Source organism: Lolium rigidum, chromosome 4 (assembly GCF_022539505.1).
Source record: "Lolium rigidum isolate FL_2022 chromosome 4, APGP_CSIRO_Lrig_0.1, whole genome shotgun sequence".
Classification (NCBI taxonomy): domain Eukaryota; kingdom Viridiplantae; phylum Streptophyta; class Magnoliopsida; order Poales; family Poaceae; genus Lolium; species Lolium rigidum.
Window position 1 is genome coordinate 208,599,683 of NC_061511.1, and position 14,628 is coordinate 208,614,310.

At 45.8% G+C, this 14,628-nt stretch overlaps 1 protein-coding gene and 1 pseudogene across 1 annotated transcript; both read right to left on the reverse strand.

Annotated features, from left to right (window-relative positions):
- Positions 1-208: 208 nt before the first annotated feature.
- Positions 209-7,334, reverse strand: LOC124648124 (annotated as a pseudogene).
- A 2,244-nt stretch (positions 7,335-9,578) lies between these two features.
- LOC124648125 (inactive protein kinase SELMODRAFT_444075-like) lies at positions 9,579-13,704 on the reverse strand. Its single transcript, XM_047187940.1, has 10 exons — positions 13,503-13,704; positions 13,257-13,396; positions 13,062-13,159; positions 12,596-12,965; positions 11,452-12,115; positions 11,119-11,279; positions 10,698-10,774; positions 10,462-10,609; positions 9,934-10,083; positions 9,579-9,842 (listed from the first exon to the last, which is right to left on the reverse strand). Exons 1-10 carry the CDS (start codon positions 13,702-13,704, stop codon positions 9,585-9,587), a joined length of 2,268 nt encoding a protein of 755 aa, XP_047043896.1. The 3' UTR covers positions 9,579-9,584.
- Positions 13,705-14,628: the final 924 nt, after the last annotated feature.

A 14,628-nucleotide genomic window follows, 5' to 3' on the forward strand; every position in this document is an offset into this window, starting at 1 on the left:
GGCTGGAGGGCGCCGATCTGCTCAGGTGAGAGGCGGGCTGTCGAAGGTTGCGGAGTACTTGCCGAGGAGCTATGGCAAGGCTCCTCTTGGAGACAATCAGCTTGCGCTCCAGGCGCATGGTGGTCTTCCCTCCTCCGGGGACTGCGTGCTTGCCACTCTGTACATGGGCTTCTCCTGGTGGCGACCGACGGCCGGCGACTTCTTGGCTCTATGCGGGCGGCGAGGTGGGCATCTGGGCGAGCTGGAGCAGCTGACTTGAGGTAGCCCTTGGTGGGTCACCTGGAGTAATAAATGCAACAACATGACCCACCTGGCTGGATCTAGGCCCTCCTGGCTCAGCGCTGAGAGCACGACAGGGGCCAGGCGGCATGCCCATACCTCTTCCAGGAGAGGAATGATGGCGACCTGAAACCGGAGTGTCGGGCTCGAATTCATCAGACACATCGACCAGCATGGGTGTCCCTTTTTTGGCCTGCACGCCGTGCATCTCCAGACCTAGGCCAGCAGTTGCAGCTGACATGGGAGCCTCGGGGGCCGTCATCTGGCTGACGGTGACAGCCAGGGCGTTGATGAGCGGTATACACTGTCTAGCTCAACCACCTCTACAAAATGGCCTGCAAAGTAAATAACGCACTTCTTTGATTAGCCAGTACTGCAAAGGAATTCAGGTTACTATTTCGATCGTTACAATGTTAGTTGCTATTATCACTAAATGTACTCTAGAAACTAGAAAATTCGTCCATGAAAGTGAAGTGGTGTTTAACAAAAGGAAAATTGCAAGGCAAAATAGATTAATATGTAGACATTTGTGCATGAAAAAACACTCTGTAGTAAATGCAAGACACAGTAAATTCTAATATGAGAAAAGGAGAAAGAGTATGTAAAAATAAAATAAGCTTCATACTAGAGCCAGCTTTGGTAGGACACTTACCTTGTTTTTTATGTGAGCCAGCTTCATCATGTTCTCCTCTAATTCGCACCACTGCCTTAGGTCAGGGCAATCATAAATATGTAGTGTTTGGAGGTTGGTGAGTTGTTCCATGCCCTCAGGGAAACACTTGATACCCTTACAATTCGAGATATCAAGAATCACCAGAGAGCTGGGCAGGAGACATACCCTTTCACCCAAGTGATTTAATTCAGAGCAGCCATCAATCAGTAGTATCTGGAGATGGGTGAGTTGCTGTATGCTTTCTGGCAAAGAAGACAAGACATCACAGCCCCACAGGACAAGTTTATTGAGAGAGGTTAATTCTCCTAACCAGTGCGGTAGTGATGCCATGCTGCTGCAATCCCACAGCTGTAGCTCTGTAAGTTGCCAGTTGTTCTCGTTCAGCCATTTTGGCAGCTCTTCCAAGTATTTGTCTTGTAGCTTTAGAGTCTCCAGAGAGGAGAGATGTTGGACCTCTGGTGAGCCGATCAGATCGACTGAGCCTTTAATATGCAAATCAGTGAGGCCAGGGAAGTGCTGAAGCAAGCTCCACTGGTGCAGAGGTACCTTGCTGTTTTCAACTGACAGCTCAGTAGTTACAGGACAAAAGGAGGAGGTGGCATTGGTGTGTGGTCCAGTACACTCTTCCCATGATGATAACACTTTATGGCTGTTTGATATCACCCACCTTTTAGCTTTAGGTGGAGGCGGTTTAATCCTTAACATGGGGCAATCATTAATTCCCAACTGTGCAAGCACGTGCTGCTCACCACTGGAGTGTGACGTGGTCCACTCTTCCAGGTTTGCCATGCCTGTGAGAACCAGATACTCTAGGTTTGGCAATTGGTCCAGTGCTAGCCAGGCTGGAAAGCTGACACCGCTGTAACCACATATCTCCAGCCTCTTCAATGTGCTCGGTGGCACCAGATTTTCCATCAAAATTTTGTGATCCACAAACCTCTCAGCATCTGGAGTCCACTCCAGTTTCAAGTCCTCAAGTTTTTTCTTCCCCATCAAATTTATACGCTGGGCCTCTTCTACGGACTTCACATTTTCAAGTTCAGTCAAGTTGAGCACCACAGGATCCATGTGTTGTAGCAGGACGAGGTTGCTACTAGAGTGGCCATCACCAGGCTGTACCGCAAAGTGTGGTAACGATATTGCACTGCTACCAACCTGAGGGGCTTTGGAGATTCCCCAACAACCATTTATATCAACAAACTTCAAACTATCCATTGTAACTATACTACCGGGTATCTTTTCAAGACGAATGCATTCCGCGAGGTTCAATGTATGCAGTTTTCTCAGGTTACAAATACTTTCAGGTATATTCCTCACCGAAAAATTATCAGACAAGTCCAAATGCTCCAGATTGGAAAGATTACTGCATATATAGTTGATGAGACTGTCCATGGTATCTCTATCCCTATTAATCAGCCCAGACACATTCAAATACCTGAGTTTGGTCACATTTTCTGGCAACAACATGATACTTGTACCCTGTAAATTCAAATGTTGCAGATTAGACAGACCAGCCAAAGCTTCATCTAGACAATCAATACTACGACAGTATGATAGATCAAGATGCACCAAATTTTTTAGACTCCGAAATGACCTCGGCAGTTCTGGCATATTCTTACAACCTGACAAGTTTAAGTACTTGAGTTGAATGAATGTGCCCAAAGCTTCGGGGAGCTTTCGAAGATCACAAGCCTCTGAAGATAAGTTCAGATACTCAAGTTTGGCCAGGGTGCCCAAAACTTCTGCTTCCTGGCAACTTTCAAGATATGAGCTGAATGATAAGTTCAAATACTCTAGTTTGGATAAGGTGCCCAGAGGCATCTCTCCAATTTTTTTGCAGTGAGATAAGTTCAAATATTTCAGTTTTGTGAGGCTACCCAAGAACTCCGATATACCTCTAATACAAGAACAATTTGACAAATCAAGATGCACTAATTCTTTTAGCCTCCCGAATGATTCTGGCAACTTTGCAATTTCTGAACAACCGGACAAATCAAGATATGCCAGACCTTCAATTTTTCCAATGGATTCTGGTAAAGCCAAGATTTTAGAAGACCCGTGAAGGTTAAGGTACAATAACTTTGAGAGCTTGATGATATCATTCGGAATGACTGCATCTTGGACTCTAGGAGCATTAAGATACCTCAGCTGCTTCAATACACCAATAGAATCTGGCAACTTATGTATGATGCACTCGCTTAAGTCAAGGACGCGCAAGAACTTGGCAGAAGAAAATGCAGCATGGTGAAGTTCAATTTTGTCACAGTCCATAAAACGGAGTGCCCTTATCTTGGATGACTCCAAGCCCAATGGCTTACTACAATCATCAAGCAATGCATAATGGTACCAGCTTCCCTCAGTGTTCCCGCCTTTGCCAACGACAAGAATCTCATCGTCCATGACTAATCTTGCTAAGTCATGTACCAGATCATGCATGGTCAACAATGTAATATCTTCATCATACAGTTCGATAGTCTGCAAGAAAATCATTTTACAGAGTCAGATTTTGGGGTTTCTTATTTTTGAGGCAATTTTTGAATTAAATTCGTTATTGAATAGTAATTTCTACTTGTGCTTCTCTGCTGTTTCCCAAGTATAGATTTTTTTCCCTAAACTGTAAAATTAGATAAGTATGTGCTTAAGTGTTGCCAGCAAACATAATTCATTTCTCGGACAAGTGCAAAGGAGTTTTGGATGACGCGATGATGTTTCTCAATGCATGGCAGTCAATTAACATCATATTGAAAAAATAGATAGTTCCAAAATTCTGAGAAATCCTAAGAAACCAAAGAACGGAAAGTAATCATACGTTGAAACAAGTCTAGAAAACTCATAAATAACTTATGTAGACTAGAGAAAAATCATCTATGATAAATCAGAATTTCTTTTAAAATGTGAAGGCATAAAAAAGCAACACAAAGATTTATATGTCAGATTCCTAGTGCTAGTTAGGCTTGTATGAAGAAACCTTCGCTGCGTCATCGTGAAAGAAAAATCTACATAGTCTGGACAGTTAAAAATCAAATTATATGATTTATTATTCAGGAATAGTTAATGAATCAGAACTGTACTTTTCCTTGTAATATTATACTAGATCAAGCCACTGTGTTTTGACTCTAGTTTAAAATCCAGACCAGATCGCTGGTCAGAGCAGAATAAACCAGATCTGATGACCCTATTGGTTTCTGAAGCTCTACATATTGTTCCAGGGGAAACCAAGTGCTTGTTTGGATAGGAAGTTTTTGCGCTAGATTTTAGGAAAACTCGTTTCGGTAATAATTTCCTGAAAACCAGTATTACTAATTACTCGGTTATTAAGAATAAGCAGATGGATAATCATGTATGGAAATTTTGTTGAGAAAAAATTGGGGTAGCTGTAATTAGTTTCCTATAACCGCTATTTCATAAGAACGATGAATATTCATTTCCCGAAACTTCAATTGCTTGGATTGTGGAAACCAATTTTTCCTTATCTGTGTTTTAAATGCCGCGTCCAAAAGAGATTTTGTTAGTTATACGGTTGCCTGGTTTTAAGGTAAACCAGTTGTGTTGAAAAACTGTATCCAAACAAAGCCTAAGTGGGACTAGTGTGTAAGTGGCAGTATGTGGGTGTCGGTTTCATGTACGATTGTAGTCCCAAATTATACATAATCCTAGTGGCATACAATATGTGGATTTGGAATTCATATATACCAATAGAATTGGATCACTAATCCCACAAAATTGCAACATTCTAAATTGATCCTTATTTGCAGAAGGGCATGCACTATAATCTTGAACTTTTTGTTATGCAGTTTGCAGTATAATGTCATGTTTCAGCTTGATAGTAAAAGCATCATTCATACAAAAGTGAAAATAATAGAATTGTTTCATTGCAAGGAATGTGTGTATTTTTCACGGCCAGGAATAGGCTTTGACTACTAAGGAATGTGATGATTTCTCGTAAATTATCCAAGTTAGCACTACATCTGTTCCTTTTTACTTTTTGAAATCAATAGGGTCATCCAAGAAAATATTGTCCACTACTACTTTATTTATATGTCTGTAATATATAATAAATATACTGTCGTTAATATGTGTATCTAAACATACTTTAGTTCTAGGTAGGTCCATATTAGTGACAATTAATATGAATCGGAGGGAGTAGTATTTTTTGTGGTACCTCTAGTAGTAACATTTCCACATGGCAAACCACTTATGGATTCACGATTGATGGACCCGGCTCTATAAGAGAGGAGACTATCTATGGAAATTTATATGTTAAATGTGGGTGCAGTTTAACTTCACAATTTAGGGTGGACATTCCCTACAACACTACCTTTTGCTACTAGCCATCACTACTTTTGGTACTATATGCTTTCGTTGCATCACAATGATTCAAAGAAAAATAACAAAATTGTTCTATCACATAGGGTATGCATAAACTCACCGATGTTGACTTCGAATGTTCAAGGAAAGAGAATCCCAAAAGCTGACTAATGTATCTCTCACCAAGCTGCCAAGTAGAGAAACCAAGAGAAACCCATTGGCGAATAAGATCATCTTTAATTATCTTGTGACCTTTTGGAAATATTGCACAATAGGCAAAGCAGAGCTTCATAAATGAAGGCATGACACTATAGCTCAACTTCAGAGACGCAAGCACTTGTGAGGAAGATGTATCTTTCAAAGAAGATACATTCCATATATCACTGTCTCTGACTGATTCTCATTCACTAAACTTCATAGATTGCAGCATGTGTCCAAGTGATTTAGCTGCTAAAGCCACACCAGCACACTTCATTGCAATGACCTTCCCTATCTTCTCTAATTCTTCTTTATCGTGTCTAGATTCAAATACACTCCTTTGCTTTATTATAGACCAACAGATGTCATCAGTCAATGGTGCTAATTTGTATGGTTTGATGGTAGAGAGTTTTTTTGCTACGTCCTCATCTCGTGTGGTTACAATAACAACCACATTACCGCCCTTCCCAACCCTAAGCATGTCCATCAGACTTTGCAGATGAAATTCCTCACCCTCCCATAGGTCATCTAAAACAATCAGAATCTTCTTATCAGCCAGCAGCTTTTGAAGTGATTTATGTATCATCTCCATTCCAGTGTACTCACTCTCCTTCCCTTTCTCTGATAGTTGTGATATGATAGAGTTTCCAATTTTCTTCAGATCAAATGTCTGGGACACATAGACCCACACCTGAGAGTATTCTTTGAACTGAGTATTATTGTAAATCATTTTGGCCAAGGTTGTCTTGCCAAGGCCCCCAATGCCATATATAGGAAGGATTGTGATCTCTTCTGTCATGCTATCAAATAAATAAGACAATATTTCCTCTTTCTCCTTAGTCCTCCCAACAATTTGTGTCTCCATGATTGACGACGTTTCCCGTATGTCGGTGACCTTCAGCTCATTGGCATTAGTGCCTTCTGTTAATCTGAATTTTTTGTGTTGATCTGTTATCACCTCCAGATCCTCCCTCATCTTCTCCATCTTATTGGCAATTGTGATCTTGGGAACGACTGTGATACAAGGGATCATAATTGCCAAATATTTTTTGAAGGATAACTGCAAGAGAGTTTATTCGTTAGTACTGTGTGAAAGGGCAAGCAGTGTACAACTGCATTCAGCCCAATAGGAGATTAGGTTAAAACATTAAGAGCCACACCCTCTTGTTTCTATCAGAACAAATTTTGTTTAGTTTTGAAAAATACATAACATATGTTACTGTTACAAAAATATAAGAAAAGTAGATTCAGAAATGAAAAGTCTTAAAAACTGAAACCTAAAACACATAAGGCCATGTGAAGATACATAAATTAACTTACTGCACAAAATACATGGGTACTAGTACAAACCTTTGATATTTAATTAGCTCCAGCAAGTTTAGAAACCAAAACTACACGGATAAATCACAAAAACTACATGGCGAGGAGAGTTTTTCTATAGAAAGAAGTGATGACCATGTCTTTAGTTTCAAGAGTAACCACGAAGTACAATGAACTGGGATTTCTGTACCGCACACATACCTTCCGTGGAGACGGCTGAGTGATTGGTTACTGTATCGGCCTCGAAGTCATCAATCATGTCCGAGATGGCGTACATGGCGTCCTTGAGCCGCTTCAGCCACAGAAGCGTCGGTTCATCAGTGATGGACCGCCGCTCGGCGACCTTGAGCAAGGCCTCGACAGATTCCAGAGCCATTTTCATCTTCCTCAGATCCTTGTCGAAGTTCTTCTGCAGGGTGATCTGACCTCCGATGGCCGAACCAATCTGGTCGCTCACCACCTTGAGGATGGCAGCGGCAAGCATGCCGCCGAGCTCCGCCATGGCCGCCGCTGCTCAAGGTTGGGGGAGGGGGCTGGGAGCAAAGAGCGGTGAAGGTAGACGCTCCAGCTTCAGATCTGATCTAAGTAAAGCCTGGGCGTATGACTGTGGCACCGTGCTCAACTGTTCCAGATCAACTCTACACCAAGTCTTTGTTTTTTCGCGTATGACTGTGGCACCGTGCTAATTAAATACGACCACATGTAAGCCAGTTTTTGCAACAGCAAAAAAAATCAGTTTTTTCACTTCCAAAAATTCAGGAAAAGAATATGAGTACATGTAGGTGTCTACCATACACGTATGAAAGTATAAAGTTATGTTTCCAGATGCGGCCTACACAAAAATGAAAAATATGGAGAAAAATAATAAAACTTCAATGCCTACTTAAAGCCGCATTTCTTGATTTGTGTACCCTAAAATATGATGTAGTTTTAGGGAATCTCCAATGAGGCGACGCAAAACGGACGTTTAAATTGTTCGCGATGCGTCGGCCGAAATGGTTGAAAATGACCGCGCGTCCCTTTGCGTCGGGGGCATCCCCTAGCGGCATGACGCCCCACTTTTTTGGTTCGCATCGTTTAAAAATAATTTACATAGTGGTAAAAAGAAAATATACAATATAAAAACTAAAAGCCCTAGCCTCAAGTCTGGTACCTGCAGCGCCTGTTTTATTATGCATATTCTCTGAAAGAATGATTATGCTATGGCAAGGCAGCTGGTGGGTGTTTTCTGTGTTGCACAGGCTGCACTAAGCCTGGAAAACATGGATTACTCATATCACGAATTTGAGCTCAGTTTCCAAAGTAACTGAAGCAACTGCATGTATGTCATCATGCTAACCTCAGTTCATGTACCAAAATAATTATCTGCCCAGATGACAGCATAACACAAAGCCCTAATACTATGCTTTCTACTCCATTACTATAAACAGGGAAATTACAAGCAAAAAGTTTATATTCCAGTTACTACAATGGTTAGAGCATCTCCAACAGGCGCTGTAAAATCTCGCGCGCTATACCGGCGATTGGGCGCGCTGTATACCGCTCGCGCGCGGCATAGCGAATTTGCCCCCGGCGGAGGCTGTATTTTGCAGCGCGCGTTGGTGTGCGAAAAACGCACCTCCGCCAGAGGCGCTATTTTGCACCTCCGCCAGAGGCGCTATTTTGCAGCGCGCGCGTCACAAACTGCTAATCCAACCGTTTTTTTTTTGAAAATTCATCAAACAAACTATGAAATTTGATCGAAAATACGAATATATTTAAAGTGCGACGATACAATGCGACATTTAAACGAAAATACTAAATAAAAACTACTACTCGGACTGGTCGTCGGACTCCCAGTCGAAGTCGAAGCTGCTCAGTGTCGTGTCCGACACCGGCGTCGACGTCGTCGTGTACTGGAACTCGGAGGAGGACGAGAGGACGACGGTCGACGGCCCTGCGGCGTTCTTCCTTTCCTCCTTCCTCCTCGCCGCCGCGTCGGTTCCTCGCCTTCTTCTTCGCTTTCATCGCCGCCTTGTCCTCCTCCTTACGCGCGTAGAAGGCCTCCGTGGCGGCGGCGTCCTCCGAGGAACGCGCGCGCCCACTCGAGGCGCGGCGCTCATCCTGCTCCGCCACGCGCAGGCGCTGCTCGAGGTCGCGGGCGCGGCGCCGCTGCTCGGTCGTGATGAGCGGCGATGGCGGCGTGAGCATCTCGCACTGCTCGCGCGTCCAAACATCGTCGAAATTCATCTGCCGACGGGGGCGGCCGAGGCGCCACGCGACGGCGTCGTAGGCTCGCGCCGCCTCATGCGCGGTGTCGAAGGTACCGAGCCAGATCCGCTCCTCGCCGGAGCGAATCTCGGCGTCGAAGCGGCCGCTCAGCCGCGCGCGGACGCCGCGATAGCCGGAGGCGGAGCGGCGGCGCGGAGGCATGGCGCCGGAGACGGAGGCGGACTGTCAGCGCGGAGGCAGAGCGGTGGCGCGGAGGCAGAGCGGTGGCGCGGAGGCAGAGCGGTGGCGCGGAGGCAGAGCGGTGGCGCGGAGGCAGAGCGGTGGGGGAGAGGCGGAGCGACACGCGAAAGTTTCAGACGCGGGAGGCAGTTGGCCCGTTCGCGCGTGTCGTCTTTATAGCGCGTGCGGTAGCGCACGCAGCAATTTTCCCGCGTGGGATAGCGCAAACGCGCGGGCGCGGCAAAAATTTTACCGCGCGCGCCCTTTTGCCGCGTCTGCTGGACCTTCGCGCGCCAAACTGGCAGGTATTTTGCCGCGCGCGCCTTTTATAGCGTCTGTTGGAGATGCTCTTACAGAGGCAAGAGCAGCACATGTTTCATCTTGGCCGGCTGCAATCTGCAGCTGAAGGATACCAGAACCTGTCAGACAGCTCTTGCCTGTCTGAGTCCCAGGCACTCCTCAGGGTCTCATAAGAGCGGTTCACCTCGCTGACATCCTTCGGCTGAACTGGGCTGCTCTGCTCCTGATAGTGCTGCCGGTCACTCATCATCCGCCGGCTCATGCTCCCGGCGACGCTGCTCGTGGCGGAGATGCAGCCGGACTCCACCATGTCGCCCTCCAGTATGCGGAGGACCTGACAGTTAAGAGATGCGAGAACAAGGGTGAGCATATACTATATGTGGAGATTGTTCCTACTAAGAGATGGTGAAATGCTTCTGACTAACATGGGACATGCGCGGCCTCGAGTGAGGGTCGCGCCTTATGCACAGGTTCGCCGCGTGCAGCATGCAGTAGACCTCGTTTTCGCAGAAGCGGTCCTCAAGGCGCGGGTCGATGAGGTCGTCAAGTGCGTGGTCTTCCAGTAGAGGCCGGGCCTGTTGCCAAATGAAGTGAACACGGTTGGTACCATGGCATGTGATGCAAATGGATCGAAACAGAATAAAATCCACTTCCCTTTTAGTTTGTGTGGCTGATTGAGCATGAACAGGTACGGAAATATCCGTTAGTTTCATTTTGGTTGATGGCGTAAACAACATTATTCTCTTACACAAATATATATTCTTTGACACAGAATTCTTCAGTTAGTGAAAACCATCACTACTGGGCACTGGCTATCATGTTCATACCGCAGATTTATACTTTCTTTAGGAACCACAAAATCATACTAATAAGTTGGCTTTAGTCATTAACCAGCGAAGAGAAAATCGGAAAGGGATATGATAGTAGTAGTTATCTAATCATGTGGTGCTCACCCATTCAGTTAGGAACTGCTGGCCCTTCGGTCTGTTAATATCGACAGCCTTGCGCCCAGTGACAAGTTCCACTAGAACAACCCCAAATGAGTAGACATCAGCCTTCTCAGTTATTTGCCCGCTCTGGGCATATTCAGGTGCCAGATAACTGCGCAGTGAAAGCAAGAAGCTCAGATTTGCCAAAATTACAAGCTACACCTGACCAAGCATGGGAATGTGCATATCTGATAGCATACCCGAATGTGCCGATGACTCTTGTTTCGACACCCATGTCTCCATCAGGTTGCCATCTAGCCAAGCCAAAATCGCCGACCTGTGACACCATTATGAAATAAACTTCAATCTCATCATGAAATACAGTCAATACTGAACCCAACGACACCAATGGGACATCAGGCTATAGCACAGCTATTCCCTTGATGTTTACTCTATATTTAACGGGAGACAACTCCATCACACTTAACAGCATAATAAATCTAAGAGATGACCAGATACCGAGCTTCATGAATAAAGGAAATCAGAAACAATAACCACAATGGATCAAAAACAACCAGATAGTTATGAGGTAAGGTTTTATAGCAATTGTCACATCATTGCGGAAATAAAATTTGATGCTGGCAGTGACTTTTTACAATGTGACAAAGTTGATGATCATACCAGTGGCTCAAAATCATGTGTGACAAGGATGTTGTTTGGTCTCATATCACGATGAATTATGCAACCGACCCTGCATTCTTCATGGAGGTACCGCAGCCCTCTGGCTGCTCCAACTGCAATCTTTTGTCTGGCAGCCCACCCCAACGTCTCTCTGTTACGACCTAATACAGTGCAATTTTTAGCAAGGTTAGACTCATTAATTTAGAGAAGTACACTTCCCTTTTGTCCAAATATTGCCATGAGAAATGAATACAAGAATCATCAAAGCTGAACCGATGCATTTTTGTCTAAACGACTTGTCACGTTGAGTTTTCAGGATAAAATGTAGCTTACCATAAAGATGTGTATCCAATGATCTGTTGCAAATGTACTCGTAAACCAACAACCGTCTCTTGTCTTCGACACAAAACCCAATGAGCATCACAACATTCCGGTGCTGTGCACAGCTCAGAACCTCCACCTCCGAGCAAAACTCGACATCACCTTGGGAGCTAGCAAGTTTGTACTGCTTAACAGCAATTGCTTGGCCATCAGGAAGCACCCCTCTGTGGACGGACCCAAACCCACCCTCAGCCAAGAAGTTTGCTCTGGAGAAGCCACCAGTTGCATACTCTAGCTCCCCATAGCTGAACCACCGTGGTGGTTTCCCGAACACAGGTGTCTTGTGCTGACATACGGAGCACAAAGGCGGAGGCCCGGGCGGCGCGCTCCTCGACAGAGAGACGACGTCTCTCACGTTTCCTCTGAAGTTCAGGTCAGACCTGCTCCTAACTGCGCTGATCTCAGTCAGCAGGTCCAGCTTGGAGATCTTCTCGAGCAAAGCGTCCGCCGTGGGAGTTCTTCTAGCTCTAGGTCGGTTTGGTGTTAGTACTTTGGAGGATACAGGTCTCTGCAGAATGTCAGCCATCCATGGTTGAAGCAATGAGGCTGCTGCATGAGGGGTTGAAGTTTCCGTCTCGGAATCAGATATGTTGACAAGCAAATGCTGTATATTATCATTGCCTGATACTTTCTTCAGAGGGCTATGTGTTTCCGAAACACAAAGTGGAGAAGTGTCAGGGCGCGAGCTAGCAAGAGAGGATGTTCCGGTATTGTCGGTCACTTCATTCGTCTGAGAGGTATTTGTTTCTGAATCACAAAATGGAGAACTGGCAGGGTCTGAGCTCGGGACAGAGGATGTTCCGGTATCATCGGTTCCTTCTTTCTTCAGAGAAATGCCTGTTTCTGAATTACAAAATGTAGAGGTAACATGGTCCAAGCTTGTAACAGAGCATGTTCCGGTATCTTCGGCTGCTTCTTTCTTCAGAGAGACATCTGCTTCTGAATCACAAAATGGAGAAGTGCCAGGGTCTGAGCTTACGGCAGGGCATGTTCCGACATCCTCGGTTGCTTCTTTCTTAACAGAGCTAATTGCTTCAGAATCAAAAAATGGATAAGTGCCATGGGCTGAGCTTGAGACAGAGGTAGCTCCCATATCCTCGGTCAATTCTTTCTTCAGAGAGGCATCTGTTTCAGAACCACAAAATGGAGAAGCACCAGGGTCCGAGCTTGACACAGACGACACCCCGACGTCAGTACTGTCACACGGTGTTACCGACTCTGTGCTGCAGCTCGGCGTCACCTCGGGGCCTCGGATTGAGACCGTCTCCTCCTCTTCTACACCACCTGCAACTTCGGCACCATCCGAAGCGCTCGGCTCGGGCTGCGGCGGCGGTGGCACCTGAGCTGGTTCCTCCGGCTGTTTCTCCGCGAGGTTGAGCCGGACAACTTTGGGCCGGGAGCGCCTCATGACGACGATGTTGCATTGGAGGTCCTGCATGCAGTGTCTCTCCTCAAGCTTCAGGTCCCTGAGCAACATCAAAGCAACTCACACATATGAGTGACTAGGCTTCTGATACTGAAAACTTCAGCTAGTGTGGCGGTGGCAGTGTCGCGCGCGGTACCTGTCCAGCACGACCCAGCTCGCCTGCGCTTGCTTCGACTCGGTGGCCACCACGCCGCCGGAGGGCGTGGTGTGGACGATCCTCACCTTCACGTCTACCTGCAGCGAATGAAGCAACATGAGTTACTGAATTGATGGGAAATTGTGAGTAGATGAAAGCTGAGTGGCAACTGAAACTGACGAACAGCAGCAGTACCTTGGTCGGGTCATAGAGGTCGCGCAGCCTCAGCATCATCTGCGTGCACAGCTCGGAGACGTCCGACCTCTGCACCGGCGCCGCCCCGTGGCCGGTGGCGCAGCCCCCCGCGAAGAACGGGAAGCCCCAGGGCCTTTTGCCTGAAAGAGGCGGAAAGGGCAAGAACGGTTTTTTTTTTGAACATTAATTAGTCAGATGGACGGCGGAAGACATGGATTAGGGAAGCTCGGAATGAGGTGGGCGTACCGGCGACGGCGGGCGGCGGCGGCGGCATGAGGACGAGGAGGAGGACGGTGTCGCCGTGCCGCGCGACGTGCGCCAGCGCCCACGCGGCCGCCGCCCTGGGGATCTCCCTGGGCGCGGCCCGCGCCGCCACCACCACCGTCGCTCCCCGGCTCTGCGGCTGCGGCCGCGGCGGCTCGCCGGCGGCTCTTCCCGGCGCCGCCATCACCAAATGCAGCTTTATTTTGAGCGTTCGAATTTCGAAGTGGTCGGCCAAGAGAAGAGGCGGTCAGTCAGACGCTCTTGTCCTAGTACTGTTTCGTTTCATGTCCTCAAGTCCAAATTAAAGCGACACGTACGCATGGACTTTATGTTCAACTTTAGTTAATTTGTTATTACATATACTCCCTCATCTCTATAATAACTGACGAGGTTAGTTTAAATTCAAATTCCCGACACTTATTATGAATCGGAGGAAGTACCTTAATTTCAAGATCTAGTTTGTATGAAATTTCAAGAAAATTTGCCCTCATGAATCTTTTTCTTTGTCTCTACGTCAACTATAGCAAACACACGAATACATGTTCTTTGGAAGAAAAGAAAAATCTGCTAGTATGTTTTTCTGCGACGCAACCAAACTACATAACGAATACATGTTCTTTGGAAGAAAAGAAAAACCTGCTATGTTTTTCTGCAACGCAACCAAACTACATGTATTACTACCTCTGTTTATAAAAAGATGTCACAATATTGTTTAAATTTGGATATATCTAGACATTCTTTGGTGTATGGATACATGTAAATTTAAATAAATTTTCGACATCCTTTTGTGATCGGAGGGGGTACTAATTTTTGTGTTCTCATTTACCGTGAGATTTTAAATGACATGACGTCGTTGCCACTGTTCTTCATTTTGAAAGTTCTTAGAACAAATAGCTGTCAGACAAATGAGTCTTGTTCAAAGTTACACAGTAAAAAAAGAAGAACAGGGTGACTGAACTCTACGTCTGCGTTTCATGCCTGGCACGGAGGTTAAGGCAAGATGATAGGCAGCTTTAACTCGCAAGAGAAGAGGGAGCCCTTTTTTTTGTCTTGATCATTGCATATGCATGCCGCTGCCCTTTATCTCCTCGAAGGATGCGTCGCGTTT